The sequence below is a fragment of the Leguminivora glycinivorella genome, chromosome 24 (assembly GCF_023078275.1).
Source record: "Leguminivora glycinivorella isolate SPB_JAAS2020 chromosome 24, LegGlyc_1.1, whole genome shotgun sequence".
Lineage (NCBI taxonomy): Eukaryota > Metazoa > Arthropoda > Insecta > Lepidoptera > Tortricidae > Leguminivora > Leguminivora glycinivorella.
Window position 1 is genome coordinate 13,094,024 of NC_062994.1, and position 26,052 is coordinate 13,120,075.

Genomic DNA, 26,052 nt, shown 5'->3' on the forward strand with positions numbered 1-26,052 from the left:
GCTATATAATAATGTGAGTACAACCGTATATAGATTCATTGATTATTTAAATATATCTCAAAAATTTTAACTTCTGATTAGCAGAAACGTCTGCAATCGATGCCACTAGGCTTAGAATAAATTTAAAAGTGGAAAATATCTGCCTTGCCTTCTTGCCTTGGATCCAGAGGCCGTGAGTTCAAGTCTCACCCAAGGCAGACATTTTCCACTTTTCAATTTATTTTATGTCTCAAAAGTTTAACGTGTACCTATATAAGTTACTGAAAATCGCTTACACACGATTGTTGGGAAAGTTTAGAAGGCCAATTTCAGCTCTTTTGTACATCAAACTTACAAATTATAGGTAGGAATTTACATGACTAGTACAAAAAATATTATCCGATTCTTCATTCTACTGACAGGAAACTTTTACTATTAAAGAGCGGCGCAGCACCTTGGTAACTTTCTTCATTAAGATGGAAACGTTGCAATTTTATTCGGTTTAAGCAGTAATTCAAAAGAAAATGTTTGTTTAAAATATTTTTGTTAAATAATGAATTTGAATAAGACTATTTATATTTTTTGTACTTGCCACCCAACCCAAACGTCAACTTTTCTTTTTTGACAACTCTTTAGTCGATCGATTACGTTGGACGTGAAGTGCACATCACTAGCGCCTCTGAATCGTTGCGAAAAATAATCGTTGAAGCGTACTGTCCGTGACTGCGTTGACTATTTTATTCGCAAATCCCGATACTTTTAATAGTTTTACTGTTATTTCTTAATCATAACTAATACGCAATCGTTAGTTAAATAAATGGCAGACAAAAAAGGTATTTATACACTTAATTCATTATGAATCTTTTGTTATTTTACTTTGCGTTGGCATATGTAACGCCATTGAGGCCTTGATTGAAATTTATACTTCCTGCGTCTCGTAATCTGTTGAAAACATGAATTAATTAATTGTAAGAAAGCATTAGTCGCTTTATTCTGAAGTATTCGCACTTCTGTTGCGGTAGATCGATATTTCACAAAATCCAAGATGGTTGACTGCTCGCACAGATTTTCTTTTATGTGGAAACGAAGTATGGTCTAAATTATGAATAGTTTTACTGTAAATATGTATCAATTAACTGTATCTTCCGTAAACGATGATAGTTTATCGGTAAAATATCCGAAAAACTACAGAAATCACAGTTTTCTGACGAGGGCGTAGTACTACTTTACTACGACTTAAAAAGTTGCAAATATTCTTTAAATGTATAGAATTCGTATAAAACTTCACCGACTATTACAAATATTAGTTAATGCAACACTTAAGCAGTGGAAATGGCATTTTCCTACCTAATACTCTTTAATTATTTTAGTTTACAGTTACCTATACCTAGCCATCCATTGTTCTTACTGAAGTTTTTTGTGTAATAACAGAAGTTATGTCGGATGTATCTTCAATATCTCATTATTAATGCGGCCTTGATGGTATTATAAATGCCACATAATCGTTATAAGCTTTTATTTAACATAAGACATTGAAAAATGGTTTGCAAAAACCTACTTTCTACATATTTTTTTAATTTTGAAGGCTCAGGTTTGGCTTGTCTAGCCGACTTGGTAAGCGGTTATGAGCCTCCAATGCCTTATTAATCTAGGGGGTCACAATGGTTCCAAATTATACTTGTATTAATAATTTTTTTTGGCAATATTAGCGACAAATGTCCTTGTCGCTTGGTTTCATGTTGAAGATATTCAAATGAAACCAATATTTGATTATGACCTGCTTTCACTATTGGCTCCATAAAAGTTTATATTAATAGTTAAGAAACCTGACCTAAGTAAAAAGTTTTCAATGACTGTTTTAATACCCAAACTTTATCCCAGTATTTGTACTGGGGGCTATTTTAGGAATGCTATGAATATTGTAATACAAATATTCAATAAGGCCTCCTGTATGTTTTTGTGTATATTTTGTACACCATAAGAGACCCATGGTACTAGAAGTGTCTGTTTGACTGGATGCTTTTAGCTACACAAGATCTCTCCAGACAAATCTAAAACTCCAAACACAAACCATAAATATAGCACACATTTGTATTACAAAACTTGTACATTAATAAAATTAGCCAGCCAATGTTCAAAGTTCCTGCCACCCTTACTGTGGTAAATTTTCCTTACGTTTCAAACAAGGGTCCCAAAGTTCGGTGTCACCATTGCGACCCCCATTCTAAACGTATTGATACTTGACCCAGCTCTGCGGCACCCTCGGCGCGGGCGCGGCCTCCGGACGACCATGTAATGATCACTAGCCATTTTATTTCTTCCTTTTGACATATAGAAGACATATGATGTGCGTAACGAGACGACCGTATGTGTTGATTGTAACCGCTGTGGCGGGTTGATTGCTACTGGAATTTATAAAGGCATAGGTACAGTTCCTTCCTGTCATATTGGACTTAGTTTAAAAATATATATTTCCGACAAAACTTCTACAAACTATTATATGTGACAGCTACTCCATATAAACATAGTGTCATAGGGGAAGGTATAGGGTTTAGAGCTATTTATTTTGATTTTCTGTTTCATAATTTTCCTGAAATTTATCAGAATTTACAATTTACTAAGAGTCCTTTTCACATAGAATGGAGCATTTTTGTCAGTCTAAAGCGGGTATTTTTTATAACCCTTTTGTGATAGAAAGTCTTGTTTAATTTCTTTCGGGCAGGAAGTAAATCACAGAATAGACAGAAATATAATATAAACCAGTGGGCTGTGGAATTTGGAATAGCAATGATTATTTTTGCGAGTGGGTGTCGACCTCGGACTGATATCATGAGTATCATGACAGTTCAGTTTAAAGCAATCATGTAATCACACAAATAACATCAATATACAGTAGAACCCGCTTAAAACGATTCTGAGGGGACCCAGCCAAAAAAGCGTATCATACGGGAAATCGTATTAAACGTGAAAAAATAGATTTTTAATCGTAAACTTTTAATATGGTTAATTTTTCTTGAAGTGATAATGCTTTTCTTCTTATTTTTGACATCACTGAACCAAACATGGGACAAAGAATTCAGAAACTCAACACCGCAGCAGTGATAATCAGCGAAGTGTATGTAGCTAGGTACGAACTAACCGCTGAGTTAGGACGACAAATTACAAATTTATATTTACGGGTGGCGGTGTCGCCAGAATCGCGTAATTAGTACAGTATAATTAGTTCCGATTTTTGTCACCCGTATAAATAAAGTTGTAAAGTAATGCAAGGTGGGTAGTTTTAGATGGTGTATTAAGCGGGCACGCGAGTCGTATTAACCGTGAAAAAATATCTGAAATCAAGTCTCAAATTGTAGGGACCGGCGTAAAATGGCGTAATATGCGGGAAATCGTATTCAACGTGATCGTTTTAACCGGGTTCTACTGTAAATTAACATTGGTCTCAAATATTTATAAGCCTTTAAATGTTGTGTGCAGTGCCGGCCCGTGCACTCGATCAAGGTACAGCTAGTTTGAGTTTGGGCGCCCTTGAGAGGAAGTTTAACTACGTAGAAAAAAAATCGCGAGCGTAGCGAACGCGAATTTTTCCAGAACCATGCAAATATTACCATTCCTTCCTTTTTGTTTAAAATGCCTTCTAGATACTTAATTTATTGTGCAAATATAACTTGGTTGGTATTGAAATGTAAAAACTGAAGGAGATTAAAGACAGTTCTGAGACATGATACATAAAAACCTAACTTGGGTTTTTATTATGTTCTTTTTATAGAATGATTGATACTGATGACACCATCTCTCTTAAAACACTTATTAGTTTAGGTATCTTTATACAAGTTGACTAATAAATATAAATATTTACGACTATTTTGTGGATACTAAGAGTAGCAATCAACCCGCCACGAGTTTTATTTTGAAACCTTTTCAAGTGTTTGTGTATACTGTATTCAATGTAGTTAAATCATAGACAAGTGTAGACTCAGACCAAGCTATCTCTGCATCGATTTGCAACAAGCGTGGCGTCGTTGTTTATGTCAGTATTGTCAGTCTATAAACTATGACATTTACAATGATTTAGTGTTATCTTTGTGTTTCTCTTGGTTCCCATAAAGTTTTTAAGTCATAATGTATTGTCCACATTTTCATTAGTCTTAATTTGGATTTTCATAGAAACAAGTAACTTTTCAGGATTGCCATTAAGAAAAAACTTAGGTGGTTAGCTATGATGTACTTACTGAAAACCCTGAAAAGTTAACCATTTCAAAATTATGACTAATAATAATCTGGCAACCATTACATTATGTATTTCATTAATTATGTCAAACAGAGGGATCTGGTTCTGTTCAAATCAGTGCAAATTTAGCTTAGACCTTCAGTACTTTTTTTTTAAATTTTAGTTGGAAAAACTGAGGACCTTGGCTATTTGGTTGGCTGTACAGTAGATGTTTTTGGCTTGAGACGTATGGTGTAACATAAAGGTCCTTCCAGACACATACATACACACTTGAAGATGTTCTAGTTAACACTAAAACTAAAAAAATAAGTTGTGTATGAGAGTTATCCATTACTTTGAATAAAATAATAATGGATATATCTCGTTGTAATTTGTTAATGAATTTCTGAGTGTTTTTTGCTATTATTTCATTTTCTTTCTCGATACACATTTAGTTTCACAGCTTATTTTTTTCATTATTTTTTTACACTTATTTTAAATAATGATTGGCCATTTTATCGGATCATTAATTTAGCAAATGGTCAATGATTGTTCCATTTTGTTGCTAGAGTTTTGCACCATTGATAGACAATAAGACAACACAATTTTTTTCTTATATAATTATTTAAAATCTTGTCTTTTTGTCTAAACGATGTCCTTTTATATTTTATAACTGGTCATCTTTTCAAGTTTTGTTTTTTACTTAGTATTCATAAGTTAGTTATAGGTAATAATGTCGGAACAAATGATGTGATGACGTCACACATTTTCATTGTCTCGCAAACGACGTCAAATTTCACGTTATTTGTTTCGAACTTATGGAACCTCAAGGATAGTTTGCATAAATTAAATATGGATTCCAACTTTACATTTTGGTTTAGACTATTGGAATACACTATATTTTACATTTATGCAGATATATACATAGGAATGCTTAATTCGACTAGATTCCGATATGCCACATAAAGGGATTTATCATAAAACTCATTGGAATGAGAAAGTATGACATACTGACACTACCTTATTTTGTTCTCTCCGAATATGTGCAAAATAGCTTAGACGGACAAAACTTCAATTAAAAACTGTTTCAAGTTTCGTACACTAACCCCCTTATTTATAAGCGTTCACTAAAGTTATCGAGGCGATAAAGAAAAAATATTCCCTTTCTATGACACCAATATGTCGCGAAAAGGGACAAACGAACTTTATCGGCTTGATAACTTTAGTGAGCGTTTATGAATAAGGGGGTAAAACAATGTTTTTTTTTTATATCGCGAATTATGAATTGAAATCTTGAGATTCCATTACGAAGCACAAAATGATATTTCAAGATTTTGTGTTAAAGTAAGATTTGGACTTTAGGTTATTAATTTTGAAATAATTTAGGGTTCATATCTTTAACATAAGAATGTGTGTTTATACTAACAGCATATAAACAAATCAGTTAAAATAAATCACTAAAACACTAAAAAAAAAGCTGATTTATTTATATCCACATTTGTGACTATTTTAAAGTAAGGTGATGGTAAAACTGACACAATAAACCTTTTTTTATACTATTTTGTGACAGTTTCTAGTATATGTCAGATGAATTGTAACAATAACAACTTAAGAATGTGTGTTACTTTAAGTAATGTGCGTTCTTTGCTATGACCGCTCCACGACCAATTTTTTATAGATTAATTGCCTTTTTTGATAAATAACTTTAACTAGTAGCAAATCGACCCATTAAATCATATTTTACGATAGACTTCACTTCCCCACAAAAGCATGCCATATTGTCGAATAGGGTGATCGTACTCATGATTTTATAATAAACAAATGTCAAAATTCAATAAGTATTGCATCAAATTAAAAAAGTTTCAATTAAAAATAATCTTTCAAAGTTTATATTAATTCATGATGCCTTATAATTTTTTGTAAAACTTACATAAGAATTATAAAATGGATTCACAAAAGTAAATACAACAAAAATAAAATTTATGTTGTCATCCAGATTTTACTTGTAAAACCAGTCTTACATAATCACATTGGTATGGCTCGAACGTCCACAGTAAAAAGTTTGTCATACGATCCCACGCAATAAGATAATCAGGCATTACCATGCGCTTGCGCACAAAGGACGCGTAAAACAAGATTTGCATCGCCGAAGTCCTGCATTCCGAGCATAGCAATGAGTTCCTACCATAACGATCACGTTTCGTGTAATTTACATATTAATTAGGATAACGTAAATCATATCTATACCCCTGGCAAATTTAATAAAATCGTAAACTCGAGCCTCGATTGCGTTATTTGCGTTGCGTCTAATAAAGAAAAAAAAACTTCTAAAAATACATGTACGAGTAAATAGTATAGTAAAAAAACGTTGCAAAATAAATGTACATTACGATATTAACATTGCTTTGATTGATACTCGGTCAGAAAAAATAACTATGGATAAGAATATGACTTATGAATACAGAAATAAATACTCTTATTCATACTCATTTATTTGTAAAGCCATTTTACACGTCAAGATTTGGCGTAAATAATGACTGTATAAAGGCTGGATTAATTCAAAAGCTAAAGTTACGATGTAGCGGTCATACAGTTGGTTGTCATTATCAGGAATGTCACAGTGTTAGTGTGTGTGAATAGGATAAGGGATGCATGGAGATTATACATATACATACACGACTGTAGTTAAACATACATTACGATCTGTACGGGAAGTTGTCGCTAATTCACTGTTAGGATGGCCTAAAGTTTACTTTTCCATTAGTTTCTATTCTAGGCTATATCCCACAATAGTATTTTTTATTATTTAATTTGGCTATTTAATAATTAATTATTCTTATTAATTTTAAAAGATCCGTACCTTAAGACCGTGGAAAGGGTTTTCTCGATTTAAACGTTTTATCACGTGTGAAAGATTTCAATTTGACTACCCCATAAAATCATGCCCTATCATGGCTCTCACATAAGTATTATTCCCTTCGTACGAGCTAGATTGATGAAACATATTTCACAAAGTGTCAAATAAATTTCCCCATAAAAGTATGCCTTATCGCCGAATAGGATGAACATGAGCATAATTTCGTCATGGCGTGTAAGCACTTCAATTTGCATAATAAGAAGACCCGGCCTTGCATGACAAGCAGGTGACGTACAAACACTTTTCTAATGTACCTACTTTAAAATGCAGGGTCGACTTTCTTGGCCCTTTTTTCCTAAAACTTGAGAAGTGTACGTACATCTGGTAAAAACACAAAAAGATAACAAAAAAATCAACTACGATTGTTATCGTTTAAGACTACAACAGTATTTGCATGAATAGCAATATTATAGAATCGTGAAATATTATTAATAAAGTATCCATTAGAAAACTGCCTTAAATCACACAAATACATCATCGTCCTCTTTTTTGCACTTGTATCGTAATGTACTATTTTATGAACTTTCCAAACTTACAATATAGTTGTGACAGTATTAATGATCTCCACGCATTGTCTTCGGCAATGTATCTGCCGCAGACTGCATGCTTACCGAGCTTTAGAAGGACAGGGAAGAATGCCAGATACCCACTTTTATCCCACCTAATATGACTTTTACACCTTTTTCTAGGTCCACTTTTTTAGTCATAACTATGTCTTTTACAGGGTTCAGGATTTAGGGCTTACCCTTTCTAATTCGTGTCGTCCTTGAAAGATAATAACGTTACAGTCTTTAATAAAAATAGACATTATAATTGTTATAATAGTCTGGCCCTTTAGCACAACTAGCCTTGTCGCGCGCGAGTCCATACATCAAGCGCGACTTCAAAGTATGGACTCGCGCGCGACATGGCAAGTTGTTCTAGAGGGTCTGATGTATCGTAAATATAACGTTATATTCTTGCTTGCTGCGGTATTTAAAAAGTTAAGCTTAATATTGACATGTTTTAAATATGTCATACGATAATCGACAAAATGAAAGGATTTTTTACGGGCGAGTGCTCATAAATTTTCTACACAAGATTTGTGTAGATCATTGTGAACATCTCGTCCACATGGCTAATATTTTGCTCCCTTTCGTCATTTGTCGAGTATGAAATATTTAAACGTAGTGGTATAAGATGGATTTATGTTCCAATGGGTATTACCAGGATTTTTGTGACGTAAAAAGTAATAGTAAAATAATTTTGCTGTTTAGCAGTTTTTGGCATGTTGAAATATTTTGCAGTGTACAAGCCTTGTGTTGAGTTTATTTAGTTTCGTTAGTGTAGTCATAGGTAGAAGCATGTTTTTCGTTTAGTAATCGTTCTGTTTCTAGCATGTCTTTGTCCTTCGTGCACTCATCATAAGTTTTTCGCTTTTTTCGCATCGCTTTTATAGTTCGAACAGCAAAATGTATGAGTAAATTTTGATATTAATTTTTGAACAAGAAATCTTGGTACTATATTTCGATTATTAGCTACTTGGTTAGATATAAATATGTTTTCTCGAGGAATGTTCACGACATGTATTCACGCCCGACCGTCATTTTAACGGTTGTTTTTACTCTGAATTTTAGATAAAATATTGATGTTTTATCCAAAGTTCAGAGTTGAAAATAGAAATAATATAATAATGTCTTTTCTTAAAGGTTCTTTACTGTGTGATTGTTTTTTTTTTGTAATTTAAGACCTTTTTACTAAAAAATGATCACACTCGTTATCCCTGCACTCAGCTTGATTTAACCTTTTTTATTGTTCGGTCGCCGTCATATTACATTGAAGCGGCGAAAGTGCTTAAAAATATTTGGACGAACTTAAACACCTTGATAATGTAGGTGTTGCTCAGATATTTATAAGCAGTTTAGCCGCTTCGATATATACGCCGGTGGCTGTACAATAGAACATTCAGTTTGGTATGCTGTTCGTATACATTTTTGAGATAACTTCGTTAAAAACCAGGCTTTTTTCAAAATAAGGCCCGATACTCTAAATAGCACCAATCATGTTTCCATCTCTGGTAACTTACCATATTCATCAGTCTCACGTAGTTTCGTCAGAAATGTTTTTACCGAACGGCATACCTGTAGCCAGTGTGATCATTCAGGAATGCCTTGTAAATAACTAGGCTTCAGCACTCCGTGTTGAGCAAGCCAGTCTTCGGAACAGTTTACATAAATTGCACCGAAGTATCACCTACGAGCTTCTTCAAACGTGTACTTGCTTTGAAGAAACTCAGTTATATATATTATGTATTGCGTTGTATGGGCATCGCTTGTCGTTAACAATGACGTCAGTGACGCGCGAAATGGACGGAAATGACAATAACCCTTTGAACTTGATAGTTGTTACTAGTTCTTGTTTCATAGCTGTATGTTTATTTACGTCCATTTTAAGGCCAAGCTAAAAACGATCAGGACCATTTTTACCCTCGAATTATTTCATTCTTGATGCCTTTTTACCTCCTCTGGCGGAAAAGCTGTCTTTAATTCTAAGTGCAAAGCGGCCGGTTGGCAAACTTAAAAATGTCGGCTGCCGAAGCACTCATGTTCTGAGGCTTTTACCGCACGAGGGGTTATGTTCAATTCTATCATTCCAAATTTTGTGCACAATTTTAGCATGGCCACACAACGACGTCAAGCGTGAATGCTCGGGCTTGGGTTTTGGCGCGCTCTGGCGCGAGAACTACCCGCGATTGCGACCGAGACGTCGAGGATCCTTCTTCTAGAGACCTGTACATGGACCTGACAACATTTTTCACTAATAAATCTCTCTAAACTCGTGATTTTGACAAGTTTGTTTACCAGACCTAGATTATTTGTTGTTTACAGATTAAAGTGAGATTTGTTTGTGTCTGTTGTCTAAAGGCTAAATGTACACCTGCATCACAATAATGCCTGATAACACGCGACTAAAACTTGCTCAAGACCATGACCTTACTGCGTAACCATTTATATTTTTGAGCCTTTGGAGAATCATTGACATTTGACCTTGTACAAGTGTGATTTTTTAAAACAAAACCACTGATTTGAAGCAAGTTTTAATCGTGATCTCTAGTAAGAAACATCCTCAATCATTCTGCCAACCAAAGGCAGTATGATAGGCGTCGATATCCACACCGAACACGTATCTACAAATTGCATTCGGCAATTTAGCATACCCATTGGACAAAATGCGCTAAATAAAGAGCACTTAGACTTCTGAGAAAAACGTCTTGCAATGCTACAAATCGAGGTCATTTCGAATTCGCTCGCATGCCTTTGGGTTTGCCGAACGCACCACGATACGCGTCGGTGGGGCGGTCGCGCCGGGTGTGTCGACGGCGGCGTGACGGAGTGGTTGTTGCAGTGACGCCTCCGCTGGGCGCCTACCCGCAGCCGCAGCCGCCGCAGGGGCCCTTCCTGCCGGCGCCGCCGCAGCACGCCGCTCCACAATATGGAGGTGAGACTTATGTAATCCCTTTAAGTGCGTTTTCACATTATCCAATCCAATATCATATCTTAGAAATAAGTGCACAGCAAAAAGGTGTGTACAAGTTTCTAATGCCTCGGAAACGCGCATGTGACACCCCTTGAGTTGCAGGCATTCATAGGTTACGTGACCTCTCTCCACCAGGCGACCCGTGTGACTGTTTGCCACCGACACATCTCGGACACTGGCAATCAAATATATGAAGCTCGTGTAGGTGAACGCGTACCATGCTTGTATGAGTGAGATATGACAAGTCGACTGGTCGCGTTTTCGACAGGCGGTAACTGTGAAGTAACTGAGAGGGGGTGGGCGGCACTTTCACCAGGGGCGGCTCACTCGGCATTTCTTCCATACATTCCGGCGGCCGCGAGTTCGCGGCTCATAAAGTTTGACGACCTTGTCGCTGCGCAATAGAACTCAATGTCGTATGCAGTTCATTGACAGGTTGTTGACAGTGAGCCTTCTGTACTTGTACTTTTATATATTCTGTGCTTTCACCGGGGAGCGGGAGTGGCCATACTGTACGATATTACTCTTTATTATACTGTGCCACCGATGTGGTATAAAAAAAAATTAATGGCGTCATTTTTGATTTATTCCTTTGATATTCTTCCTACATCCGATAATTATCAGATCGGTTAATGTGAAAACGCTCTTAAGGCTAATTTGAATTCGCTGTATGAATCGATAGACAATAATTGAGAGTTTTCCTTACTACAGTCGAGTTCATAAATATGTGTACATTTTTTTACCTTATTGCAACGAGTTAAGGTGAAGAAATATAGACATATTTATGAACTCGACTGTACATTCAGGCCATTTCTCTTATGGCCCCTGTACACACATGGCCAACGGTTCCACCAGCCCTTTGTGAAACCCCTTGGCCAAGATAAGAGCCGCTGTTTACACATTGGCGAACCAATCACTTGGCATTGGCTCTTCATGAAAGATGGAAGTGTAATGAAAAAATCTAGGAAATTCTTGGTCATAGACGTTGTCAGAAAAAAAATATTAAAAAATAATAACCCCGTAGTAAAATTAAATTATTTGCAATATTAACAATTTTTTGAATATTCTGATAAGAACATTTATCTTTTTTAGGAAATACATTAAACATTTTCAAGGTTATTTTATTTCCTAAAATCTACACTATTATTGGCATAGATAAACTTATTATTTTCGTAAATATATCACTACTGTCCTCTCTGACGGCTGACGACCAACTGAATGAAGCGCCAACGTGTAAACGCAGTTCACACGAATCGGTTGGCCGGCAAGCGCAAGCGCCAACTGCCAACTTACGGCCAAGTAGCCCTCTACACACATGGCCAAGGGGGTTGGTGGAACTGTTGGCCATGTGTGTACAGCGGCCATTAAATACGTGATATATTAAGGGAAGGTTTGTCCTCAGTGGCGGGAGGGTCTCCGTACGGCGTGACGTTCGGCGGCGCGGGCGCGGGCGCGGGGGGCGCCGTGTACGCGCCGCCGCCGTATGACCAGCTGCAGCACCACCAGATACCAGCTCTGACGCAGCAGCTACCGGTAACTAACATCCTGTGACACATAACTTGCTGTAACATGCTGTGTAACATGCTGTGACCTGGGTGGCCGAGCGGATTAAGAGGCATCTCCCGCGATTGGAGGGTACGCTGGTTCGATTTCAGCCTCAGGCACCAGAGGACTTGGTCACTTTTTTCTTTCATATGTGTAATTTATTTCGGTTTTAATTTATATACATAGTAGTGTGACTACTTTAAGACAGCACAAGTTGAAATATTTTCAATAGATTATAATTTAACTTGTGTTCATTAGAACTAACATCCTGTTCAATAGTGTAATCCTAAAAGTCCTAGGTTGCCGTCAAAAGCACCTTTTGAAGAGCAAATCTCAAATTTAAATGTTATGTTTCCCTGATAATTTATATTTTTTTTTAGTAATTATATTTTTTTTTTTTTTTAATTGTATTTGATGTCTAATTGAATTTGTTTTTTAGTACTAGGAAATTTATTGCTTATTTATTATATTTCAATGTGTACTGTAAGTTTAGTTTTACAATATTTTTGACATTTGTATATTAGAATTGACATTTAGCATGTAAACGACTTGGTGATATAACTCTAAGTTTATTATGTGACAGAATAAATGAAATGAATCTTTTTTGTGACAGCAAATGTATAGCCCAGCAGCGGCGATGTACGCTGCGGCGGCCGGCTACCCGGGCTACATCGGCTACCCGGTGCAATACTACCCGTACTACCCGATGCAGCCGTCTATACAGCCTCTGCGCCCCACCATCATGATCCCGGTAAGACTACGTCCTTTTCTTACGTTGGCGCTACAACTCTTTGTGGGTCTTTGACTTCCTCCACAATCTTCCTCCAGTTGTCACAATGTTTGTAACAAGATTTGTTGAAATAGGCTCAAATAAAAGTAGGGTAGTGTACTAAGTTATAATTTGGTTGCAGCAGAACGGTTTCGAGGCCGGCGGCAGGTTCGAGGGACTCGCGCAGACCCTCCTGCCCCCCGCGCCGCCCAACGTGCCCCCTTCCCCCGCCCACCTCGCCGCGCTGCAGCCGCACCAAGTGCTGTGAGTACACACACTCCCCCTACACATGACTCCCCACACGTATACCCCTTCCACTCACTCACATACATACCTGACCCCCCTCATACCGCCCTCCATGTGCCCCTCTGCCGATACCTGCTCCCCACACACGTATACCTGCCACCATACACAGATACTTGCCCCCACAGGCCCACACACAGAGACTTGCGGCCACACATAGATACCTGCACCCCACACACTGATATACCTGCTCCCCACACAGATACTTATCCCCACACACGTATACCTGCCGCCATACACAGATACTTGCCCCCACAGGCCCACACACAGATACTTGCGCCCACACATAGATACCTGCACCCCACACACTGATATACCTGCTCCCCACACAGATACTTATCCCCACACACGTATACCTGCCGCCATACACAGATACTTGCCCCCACAGGCCCACACACTGATACATGCCCCCACACACAGATACCTGCCCCACACACACATACCCACCCTCACACACAGGTACCTGCCCCCACACAGTTACCTGCCCTCCACACAGATACCGGCCCAGCCCCCACACACAGATACCTGCTCCCCACACAGATACCTGCCCCCATTTTAACCCTACAGCAGAATCGGTCCCCTGTCTGAAATTTACTAGTACCTTATGTATGTTGACAATAATTTCATAATTTATTTTATTTATTAGGAAAACTTAGCTAAAGTTACAATAAGGCGTATATCATAGAAACAATGAGCCAATAACAACTTTCCACACATAGCCATTTTTTTTACAGGTGGCGTTAGTTTCCTCACAGCAGTCGACCAGTGAAATATCAACAAATAGCTCCTTCTCACTCGTATACTGACACTCATCATCATCATCAGCTCAACAAGACGTAGAAAAAAACCTGGTAACTATAGAGGACGCCAAATCGAATCTCAATCATTCGCCTTCTTACTATAAATTTGTGTCAATTGGCGACGCGTCGAATCGAATTCTCCCTTCATAATAAATGTATGTATAACTTGATTCGAAGTGGACGCCAGCAATAGAAGTCAATTGAAGATCTGAACGTTTAGCCAAAATGCCTGCGCCGTAGCGGACGACTTCTTCCAAAGTAGTTTGACAAAAACTTGCTTGCTATGGAGATAATAAGCATCTTGGTTAGGCACCCGAAGCAGGCCTTCGGTTTACTCACTTCAAATGCGGCCCATATAAGGCTTCTCTGGGTCTAAGTTTGAGCTAGGTGATTTTATTCGGGAATAAATATTACTATTTTTTTTTAATATGACTGACAAATATGTAATCAGGAATATTATTCATCTTAAAAAATATTTTAACCTGGACTTTCGTCTTCGCAGTAAAAAAAAAAGTAGTATAACATTTTGAATTCCTAGGAAAATCAGTATCATTCGCTAGAAACTAGGAAAGTGTGTATACGAGTGATTTTCGTCGAAATAGCAATGAAATGAGATATTTTCGTAAGCAGACCTTGAAGATATCAGTAAGAATAATTTTAATGTAAAGTCAGCCGCTAAAAAAAACTATAATAGCAACGCGCAGGCACTGCGTTCATGAGCTACGGAAACCGCTTACTATCACGCGTGTTCTATGCTTGTTTGTCATTTTGTGGCGTTTTAACACTTTGAACCACGAACCCGCGTGGTGGGTACTGGTGAACTTTGCTCAAATTCCAGACAACCCGCTAGGCGGGTTCTTGCCAATTGCCATACAATCGGGCGGTTATAAATTACAACCGGTGACTGACGTAGTGCGCCATTGGTAATAATGCCCTTTGCAAAAAATATTGTAAAAATTGCTATATCGTCACTACTTTAAAAAAAAAAACTTGTATCTTCGTTTGTCAATGAAAAGAAAATTGTAGTAAGTATGTATGGAATGTATATAGACTTACTGCGTTTTAACTTTGAGGAACAGCGTGAGATACGAGATTTTTTAAAAGTAGTGACAATATGGTGGTTTTTAGCGGCTGTCTTTATATGTATGTAACAATATTTAAAAATATATTTATATATTCGGAGTCGGTGGATCATCTGTGAAATCTGTGACGTTTGGTGGCGGTTGACATTTGACAAGAAATGTCACGTTGACAGGAATCTCAAGTTGACAGAAATGAACTGTTTGGTAGAGACTGAACTTACGTTATTATAATACAAATATCTTGAGTTTAAACTTGTTAAATCGTTTGTTAAGTTGAGCGTCTAAAGAAAAATGGAGGAAAATCGGCTTTTATCCGAAATATATTTGACAAAAAATTAAATAAAATTAGATAAAAAAATTACTCAAGAGTTTTTATACTCGTAAACAATGAATTTGCTCTGATTGGTCCAACCGATGTTTTTACGTATTTTAGACGCTCTCATTATACCGCTACAAAAAAATATAAATTTACTTATTTATGGAAGTTTAAATGTCAACCGTCAATAAAGTGTTGAACAAATTAATCCGGTTATGTATTTGACTGTGATGCCTTTCTCTACGCCATAGTGTTTGCAACGTCAACGCACATGTGACACGCTCATAAAGTGGAACTATATGAATTTAGATTAAATAAGCTATTTATGTTTGGTTAAAGTTATTGCAAACGTCTATAGACTATGGAGTCCGCTTACAAGGCGGCCGGTAGCATCGTCATGACAGTAAGAAATATCGATATTAAGATCCTAATTTAAAAGGCCGGCCACGCACCTCTGACACTTCTTGTGTTTCGGGTGTCCATGGACGGCTGTAATCGCTTACCATCATTCGGTGTCTGTTCATTTGCCTACTATCCCATAAAACGAAAAATAATGTTTATTACATTTCTTTTTTTTTATTGATTGAAGGAGGAATTTGGGAAAAAATCTTGTAAAAGAGATAGAATATAGAATGATCTATAAGTATAGCGAACACTATGGCATAGTGGTAGTGTGCCGTTTGGCGAATCTAGTATTACTGCGACTATAGTCAGGGCGCCGTCTGTGTCAACTTATGTACATACATATCACGCATGTATCCCATAAAGGGGTAGGCAGAGCACATGAAACTACTCAAGTTTCATCGCAATGGCGCTCGAAAGAAACCGAAATTGTGACATTGCAGAGATATATTTTAAAAAGACTGATAATCTCGAGGTCACAGCTGTCATATATACCATAGATCAAGCAAACGTATCTACTTAGCGTGTCAAATGAACTCAGTAAAATCCACTGAGTTGTCCGCCTTTAATCGCAACTTGCAGCTTTCGGGCGTCAAATTTTGTAAGTTGAAGTCAACAAAAACATTAAAAATGCCTCGTTACGTGATATCTATATAACAACACAAAAATTATGAACACTCGAGGGCCTGAGACGGTACAAAATCTGACACGCTCGGCCCCTATACAAATAAATGAACTTGTTTCTTCTATCTAAATCTAATTCTGTGCTCGAGATAAAGAAAACAGCAAAACAGATAGATAATTAGGAGACTGATTGTGAGACTGCAATACGCGAGTCACTATTTAATAAAATATTAGTGTTAGGTAAGTTTTTTTCTTATCTAACGCTTACATCTCTTAAATGATTAATAAAAAAACATACAGAAATTGTTACTCGCCACGTAGATTTTTCTGGTTTAAAAATATATCACAAAAACAAAGACAGAACAAATTTCTTGCCATTGTAAACACCAAAATTAATATTAGATTAAGTTAAGAAAATCTCTGTCAAGATATCTTAAGGGCTCCATATAGTCCAGTGAAAAAATTCAAGTTATAATGTACCTCAACACATTCACTGCCAGGAACCCGCCTGGCGGGCGCTCATGATCCTTGCTCATATGTTAGAAAACCCGCTAGACGGGTTGTCGCTATAAAACAGTATAACGATCGGTGTAGTGCGCCATGTTTTGTCTGGCAGTGAATGTGTTTTGACAGCTGTCAAATTGTTGACATATGTCAAAGTTGACACAGACGGCGCGAGTAGGTATATAATTGAAGGTAAAATAATACGGTTGTGCGTGACGTGAGTGAAAGAGAGAGAGAATGGTCATTTGTTCTGGTTTGTTGAGACAACTGTCAGGGGTGTCGTGTAGTGTTTCTTGTTATTTTGCAATATTACAAGATTTGAGTGCAAGTCCATAACTCAGGAACACACTGGGTATAACTCAGCTTTCAAAAAAAAAACTAAATCTAAATCGGTTCATCCGTTCGGGAGCTACGATGCCACAGACAGACACACCACACACAGAGACAGACAGCCAAACAGATTTTTGCGTCGGGGGTAAAATAAAAAGAATTTCAGCATTGGTCCCATAATAAAAGTTGCTCATTATGACCTCAAAAGTCACTATACAAGGTATGGCTGGTCTTTTTTATTTCTGTATATCTGTGCGTCACACAAATGAACCTTACCTGGATTCGAACCCATGTTCATGGGCTTAGCAGGCAGGGCCACTTACCACTAGAACAGGGATCAAATAGTGATTTGAAAGTCAGTGTTGTATCTACATCAGAGTTGGAGCCTGACCAGAAATATAATATATGAGTATTGTCAGGAGGGCGCTGTTATTCTGATGTATGGAGTGACAGTTCAGTATAGTATGAAGAAAATGGTTCTAATGAAATTCCGCAACATGGCGCGTAGTTAGGGTTGCAAAAAAACGGTTTTTTTTTCTAGCTTGAAAAAAAAACCGTGAAAAAAAAACCAGTTTTTTTTCTGGAGTATGTTTTTTTTCTAAAGGACGAAATCTCAAAATTTGCAAAACAGTTAATACTTTTATACGGTTTTTTAGACTTTGTTAACTATTAAACGAATTTAATTTAGTAACTTTAATTTTTTGTTTTATAAAACTAACATTTACACAATCTGTAGTTAGTAGTTGTCGCTATTTACTGTTGGCAACACCACCGCCTCTCCACGCTCCACGCCGCATCGGGGATTCCCCAATAAACGTTTGCACACTGAATGTTTATCGAATTAAAATACACTTTGTTGTTATTGAAACGTTACAAATCACGAAAAACCGTTATTGTCGTATTATTTGATCATCTGAAAAAAAACCATGATTTTGATTTTTTCATTTTTTTTTCATAATAAAAAAAAACACTTGTTTTTTTTTCTATTTGCAACCCTACGCGTAGTCATATGTTTCTGGTCAGGGTTTAAGTGGCAGCCCACTTCAAAATAAGAAGATTCATGTTTTACATAGATTCCGTACAGTTGTCACTAATAGTTATGATTGTGTGAACGTGGGACGAAATCGCGTCCCACTGTACGTGGTCTTGAAGCAGTTTAACGATTCTTGTTGAAGTTCGTTGTTTCGCGTGTTTGCCAAAATTAGTCCAATCAAAAAATACAATTCGCTTTCCTTTCAACAAGAACCCGCCTGGTGCGTAAACTTTGTTCAGATGTTCGCCATACAGGCACTGATCCCACCGCGAGCTAGTAAGCTATGAGCTATCGGCTATAAAAACGAACAAAAGATAATCACTCCCGTGTAAATAAAAGAGACACGGCGATGTTTATAGTTACTCGCCCAGCGGTGAGCTATCAATATCGCCGTGTCTCTTTTATTCGCACGAGAGTGCTTATCTTTTGTTCGTTTTTATAGCCGATAGCTCATAGCTTACTAGCTCGCGGTGGGACCAGTGCCAGGAGCGGTTATAATAAATTGGACGTATTTATGCAAAATGGAACCAACCAACACGCAATCTTCATTAAAATGTTTACTTCTTTGTTTAAACAATAAAGATCGATTTTCAAAATTATTAATCTGTGAATTGGTTCCATTTTGCATAAAAATTATGATCTGAAAGATAATCAACCTTAAAATAGAATGGATTTACCCAAGTTTGAAGTTAATATTTATATTTGTTCGATTGAGCCACTGATCAAGCTGAGCCACTGTTCCTGCCTTGACCCTTATTTACAAGGGATCATACATCCATATCCATATTTTAGGATCAAAATACTTTTTCTTCCAAGGAACATTTTTTTAAACCATCATTTTTACATACCACCTTTTTTTTGCCATTTTGATTTTTTAGGGAATTTTAGGTCAATTGTACTCAGAATCACGAGGACTTTCTATCTCACTGGGAGACAAAAAGTGTCCCAGAATTTCTATACATTTTTGTTACTTTCCTCTTTTGTTACCCCACACAACATGTACGGAAAATGGTAACAATATAAGAAAAATCGTATGGGACAATTTTTTTACCACTAGGATTGAAAAAGCTAGTGATTCTGAGTAGAAATAGCATAATTTTTTTCAAAAATATCACATTTCATAAAAGTGGCGGAAAAAAAAGAAATGCTCAATTAATGGTTGTTTTGAAAACCTTTTTGATTGGACTACGTTGACTGGGCTGCGCGTTAGTGAATGAATCTCAGTTAGGGGCCTTTATTTTTACGTTAAGCGGGTCTGTCCTGACATAATACAACTATGCAATTAACTCTATTGGGAATAGGTCACAAAGCGGATACGCCTAAAGTGGTATATAGACAAACTAATAATACATAGACAGATTTTAAATAAATAAATAGACAGACAGCTATATACTGAATATCGTAGTCGCCATATATCTAGCGTCATGTAGCTGAACTATTAGTATCGCTGCTTGGCAATAGATGGCGCGACTAACGAACTTGAGTTATTGCTCAACTTGAGTTGAAAACCGTATATGTATTATTAGTCTAAGATATAGCTCAATATTGCAAACTATTATCTTTATATTAACAGTGGAAATATGTTATATATAAATATTTTGCTCTCGGCACGTTTTGGCAAGGAAGGTCGCTGGTTCGATCTGCACGGGAAGCATGGTCGCGCGATAGACGATAAAATATCAGGCCGTCCCTATCGCACTTACAAATAGTGCGATAGGGACGGCCAGCTATTTTATCGTCTATCGCGCGACCATGCTTCCCGTGCTGAAGAGATATGTCATATTATAAATTACTCTCATAAAAAAATATTACACACTACTATTAAACTATAAACTGAAATAAATTACATATACAAAGAAAATTTGTCATTTATCCATACTAATATTATAAATGGGAAAGTGTGTGTCTGTTTGTTTATCCGTCTTTCACGGCAAAACGGAACGATGAATTGACGTGATTTTTTAAGTGGAGACAGTTAAAAGGATGGAGAGTGACATAGGCTACTCTTTGTCTCTTACTAACCCCCCACTTCCCTTTAGTGGGTAGTGGAAGTTTGTATGGAGAGCATCTTCTTCTTACTTACTACAGTGAATTTTTGGAATAATCCGACTAACTGACGTAATTGGGTACCAAATTGTATCTTGCCAAACGTTGTCATTAGTGAAATATATAATATACAGAAATCGCAAGAAATGGTAGATTGTAATTTTGAATAATTACTTTTACATTATTTCTGTGTTGTATGTTGACTCATAACTGTTCTTATGTGGATTATATTCTACGCATATTCAGTGTGGTTTGAGTACTTGAGATGATCCTGAGTCTCTATACTGTGTGAACTGTTTTATTTATTTGAAAACATATTTCAATGACATTACAGATATATAAATAAAACACCTCAATAAAATTGTGAACGCATTAGTAACTACTATCAGACCCATCGTATGCTTGTTTGCCACCATTGAAAAATATGTTGAGGTATATGATCTGATATATTAACAGTTGAGTCAAGGTATCCAAGTGTGACGTTCTCAATAAAAGTTACCACATTGTCGCTTACCATAAAGACGGAATTTGCGCGTGTCTACGAGTTATTGTTATTACTAAGTGGCAATGCGTTAGCTTTTTGTTGAGAATGACACAAATATACAGGGTGTCCCAAGACCATGGGACATGAAGGGAAAGTACCTAAAATATCACAGATAGGATATATTGCTGAAAGAAGACTTTATTTTATTTTTAAAACTTGGTAAAACTGCATTCAAAAAAAATTTTTTTTTTTTAATGTAGGTACGGACAAATTTTAAGGCTAAGGAGTCTGCCATGTAAAATGTTAAAATTCATGGTCTTCCTTTTATCTCCGACACTATGTTATTTAGAGAAAGATAATCTTTATGATGAAGCCTATCGATCGGTATGACAAAATTACAGGATGTTTTTTTTTTCTCGTGTAGCGGGTTTGATTCCCGGTTTAACCATGTAATTATTTAAAAATCTATGAATGGAGTTTTACTTAGTTTTAAAAATAAAATAAAGTCTTCTTGTAGCAAAATACCCTATCTACGATATTTAAGGTACTTTCCGTTCATGTCCCATAGTCTTGGGACACCCTGTATATTATAAAACAATTTTGTATTTGTTTATTTTTACTAAAATATTGCATTTTATTTGTTAAAATCATGTTGTTCGGCATTTTGGATGTTGGCCGTGTGTTTTTGGCCTATATCTCTGTATTAGATCTTATGTTACGTGTTAAGAGTCATTTTAGAATGGCACGATCTAAATTACTTTTCATGGTGCCAAATGTTGCTCAAGCAGTTGAAAGCTGCGTTGTCAGTTAGGACCAGTTGCATCAACCACATTTAACAGACACATCATCGTCACGCAGCAGAGGTCTATGGAACTTCCCATACTTTAACGAATGCTTTAGCGGTGACAGACGGTTTGACGCAACCGGCCCTTAGTGTTTTGAATAGTTCTGAGCGAGCATTCATTGAATTCATTCGTCCGTGCACCGATACATTTCTGGAAATCAAGTGTTTTCATCTGCACACCAACGAAAAAATGCAACATGCCGTCCTTCTTCATCACGTTGGAGAAAAAGGGAGGCATACAGACCTATGATCAGATCTATGATAAACATATGATAGTGGACTATCGGCCATATTAACGTCAAATACGAAACTAAACTATGTAAATGCGTTTTTGCTCCGTCAATACAGTTTTACCATGAAAAGTAATTTTGAAAGAACATTTTGATAGAATCCCAAAAGGTAAAGGGACCATAGAGTAAATGATTTATTTTTGAACCCAAACGCTTCGACTTTTGCCTCAATTGTGTATTTTTTAACTCGAATAAAATGTAAAATCTTTTTTTATATAACATCTGTAGTCAGAAAGAATCTCCCTATTTTTTGTATTTTCTGACTTGTATGGACAAAGTATATAAAGTCTTCAAAGATAAATCAGGACGAAACTTATGGTGTCTGATTAAAAAGAGTAGCATTTCAAATCAATGTGTGAGAAAACGGGACGTTGTCACCTTTTCATTTATACTCTTGTTGGTCAGAGTATGTATTAAAACCTAAATTACTATTTAATTTAAAGGCTTTATATACTTTTTAACAGCATTTTTTAATATGACTAAATGAAATTTGTATGAAAAGGCCGTGTCGAGCTAAATTGTACCTTATAGTGTGTTGTTAAAGTCGAGTGTTGGGTCTCGAGTAAGCGAAAGTGAGTTCCGAGAGCAGACTTGAGAGTCACGTGCAATATATAGCATAATTATTATTTTGTTTCCAATAAAATATTAAAATCGAACATTTGTTTTAGTTACGACCTTCAAAACTTCAAGAAAAGAGCGTACACCCATCTTAAAGGACGGCACCTCCAGCACTTGTGCGTTTTCACATTATCCGATCCGATATAGGACCGATATCCCATATATTAAAGCCGCCATCATTGATTTTTGTCTGAAATTCTTTCGATATCGGAACGGATAATGTGAAAACGCACTTAGTGTTTCGGGCGTCTGTGGGCGGCAGTGATCGCTTACCATTAGGCGAACTGTCTGCTCGTTTGGTTCCCATCACAAAACCTTTATTGTGATCAAATTTTAATTTTAACCTCCTTGTACGAGTGTTTGACAAGGAGCGTTAGAAGAAATAAAACAAATGACACTACTGTCAATGTCATAAAAAAGGAGAAAAATAAAGGAAATTCGATAAATTAATTAAAAAGAACCAGTGAAATATTCGGTAAGTTATTCCGCACCTCCAGATATATACTGATCGTACAGAAACTGCATATAGAAGCCGCTATCAGCATAGACAAATATACACGGAAAAGAAAAAAAATGGAAAAGTCATGCTAATTCCATACATCAGTTTTTCTATGATACTTTATCGTCGACATCTAGCGTCAAGTTGCTGAACTATTAATACTGCTACTTGTTAATAGATGTCGCAACGAACGAAATGTCTAATGCTTATTCGCTCGTTTCGTGACTGCTAGCGACATCTAGAAGTAGCTTTATGTACTTTTGTCAGCACACGGATTTGAAAACATCCGACTGCATTTTAGGTTCAATAGATGGCATTGCTCTACTAAGACTGGTCAAAAAAAGAAATAAAAAAACAAAGTGTGATGTAAAGCTGCATTTCACATACATATGCAACATAGTTTCACATTCCTCCAAGGACCCTAAATAATATACCAAAAATGCAGCTTTACATCACACTTTGTTTTTTTTAGCAGATTTTCGTGTAAGATTTGACCGGCCTATACCGCAACGTTTATAAAAGTGCATAGAACACTAGATGGCGTTATAAACTTTTAGAAACATTTTTTTAAATGTCAGTTTTCATTTTTAATTCCTCAAATACCTCAAGGGACAAGCAAGGTATGTTTTTCAGTGCAAAATGGGGCCTAAGATCAGTATAACATCATTCTCTTGCCCGTATCCCAGTCACTTGGGGTCGGCGCACCATGTCTTCCTCTCCCATGCATCTAGAATATTATTGGACGCATATTGCCGTAGTGCAAGCAGGGACATATAAATATATTAAGTATTAAACAAAATACACAGTTGGTACACTTTTATTTGATACTTCTATAACTACACATGTGATATAATTAGAAATTTAATCAATAGTACCTACATTAATGTTAAATTATACACAATAACGACACAACATTAAGATTTTTAATAATTTTCTAACAAATTATTTCAATTTGTAATGAATTTTCAAATCTAATTCTTGCTACTCGACGCTAGATGGCAGGCTGCTCAAAATAAACTGCGCGATGCAGGAAAATTTTACATTATTACATACAGATTTATTAGTTTGCTTCTAAATAGGTTGATCGACAATTCACATTTATTTTTATTTCTATAAGTTTTCTAAGAATACACTCAACATTAATAATCAGAAAATAACAACATAATATCACAGATGTCTACTTACATAAATATAAATAACTATTATACAACTAGAATTTACGTTTCATTCACACTATAACTACAATATAAGACATTAAAGTGTTTAAAATATTCCATTTAAAGAGTGCCTAGAAAAAGTGATGTTTTGCATATTCCTAAATACATAAATTAAAAAGTTATAAACTTACATGGCAAAAAGCTATAATATTAATTTTTTGGCACATCGTTAAAAGAAAACTACGAACGACGTCTTTATACGATAATTTATACAAAAATACTTGCGTACTTACCTTTAAGTATATTATAATACATGATCAACTTTTTTGAACATGCACTATCCTATTAGATATCCATATTAAATATTAAAAATCCGTGGAAGACTGACACAGTTTTAATATAATATTGTTAATTCGACTATTAAAAAGAAGAAGATTACATTTTAGGTGTAAAGATATTTGAACCTATGTAATAAACCGATTACCATTTTTATTGATACAGATTGTTAAATAGGTATTCAATATAAACACATATAAATCAGGCGGAGAATACAAAAAATGGGAGTATATTTATACAGCTAGGGAACAAATCAAATTATTTTATTAAATATTTTTTGAATTGTCAAGGCCCACTGTTCGCCGAGCCGGGAATTCAACCAGGGTCTTCAGCGTACGGCTAACGTCCTTACCACTAGACCACCCGCCCGCCGACGTTACGTAACGTTTACGTAAAGACGTTAGCCGCGTAAGCTGAAGACCCGGGTTCGATTCCCGGCTCGGCCACCAGTGGGCCTTGTCCTTGTCGTTCTTTCTTTCGTGTATGATATCTCTATTTCAGTTTATAGTATTTTTATAGTTTAGGTACAATATCTGGGCGACCGAGCTTCGCTCGGTTCTATTTTAATATATCACGTCTTTAGATAAAAAAAAAACTCTTATAAATACAAAAACAAAAAAAAAGACAAAAAACAAAAACTTAATTTCTGGCCGGGATTCGAAACCCTGACACCTACGATCTATCTGCGTACATTAGACCGACCTCGTGCGACTGAGCTACGCGGAATCGATGCGCGCGCGGCGAAATTAAGGACCATATTTTACGTTTACAAATGCGAAAGAAAAACTCATGAAAACTCGAAAATTCGCGTTTTCCGGGATCTAAGGCTACGCTAGATCGATTTTTCACCCCCGAAAACCCCCACAAAACAAATTTCAGCGAAATCGTTAGAGCGGTTTCCGAGATCGTCGGTATATATAAATAAATAAATAAATAAATATACAAGAATTGCTCGTTTAATAGTATAAGATTAAACACACTATTTGTGTAATTCTCAGCAAGCGTGTAACCATAATGGCCGACAATGGCTAAGTAACAACTTTAATACAAGAATTGTTTTATGAAATGAGCCAAAAGTCAAGAAAGCTAGAAAGTTTATTTAAGGCCGACAACAGACAGTCTTAAAATTTTAATTCATAATCTTAAAAAAAGACTTGTATGCAATCTGTCAATCAATCAGAAAATTCATAATCTTAAAAAACAAGAGTGTGTGTGGAAAGTGAAGATATGGAGCTCCGTGCACTCGATCTGATTTTTGTAAGATTATGCTTTTTTCAGATTATGAATTTTAAGACTGTCTGTTGCCGGCCTTAGACTGAGCCGAATGTCTGGTATCTGCGTTAGGGGACTGCGTTTTCTAATAAACCACAGGGGGCCGATTTTTGAGTCTCACTGTCACTAAAATACCGGTTGAAAACGGTGAATTGCCTATTATTTTCAGTGACAAT

General features: G+C 36.3%; 1 protein-coding gene across 2 annotated transcripts; it reads left to right on the plus strand.

The window, feature by feature from the left end:
- The first annotated feature begins 655 nt into the window (after nt 1–655).
- On the plus strand, nt 656–16,438 carry LOC125238883 (forkhead box protein L2-like). 2 transcript variants are annotated; one of them, XM_048146358.1, is made up of 6 exons: nt 656–812; nt 10,491–10,583; nt 12,025–12,155; nt 12,781–12,918; nt 13,079–13,200; nt 13,974–16,438. In XM_048146358.1, the coding sequence occupies exons 1-6, from the start codon at nt 797–799 to the stop codon at nt 13,981–13,983; spliced, it is 510 nt and encodes a 169-aa protein (XP_048002315.1). In that variant the 5' UTR covers nt 656–796; the 3' UTR covers nt 13,984–16,438. The 2 variants fall into 2 exon arrangements, with proteins under 2 accessions (XP_048002315.1, XP_048002316.1); XM_048146359.1 differs by having other exon boundaries at nt 13,082–13,200.
- The last annotated feature ends 9,614 nt before the right edge of the window (nt 16,439–26,052 follow it).

Excerpts from the sequence above, each read along its gene's own strand:
- LOC125238883 (XM_048146358.1), top strand. Across the intron at positions 10,584-12,024 it reads CGCCGCTCCACAATATGGAG|TGGCGGGAGGGTCTCCGTAC; the intron begins GTGAGACTTATG and ends GTTTGTCCTCAG. Across the intron at positions 12,156-12,780 it reads CTCTGACGCAGCAGCTACCG|CAAATGTATAGCCCAGCAGC; the intron begins GTAACTAACATC and ends TTTTTGTGACAG.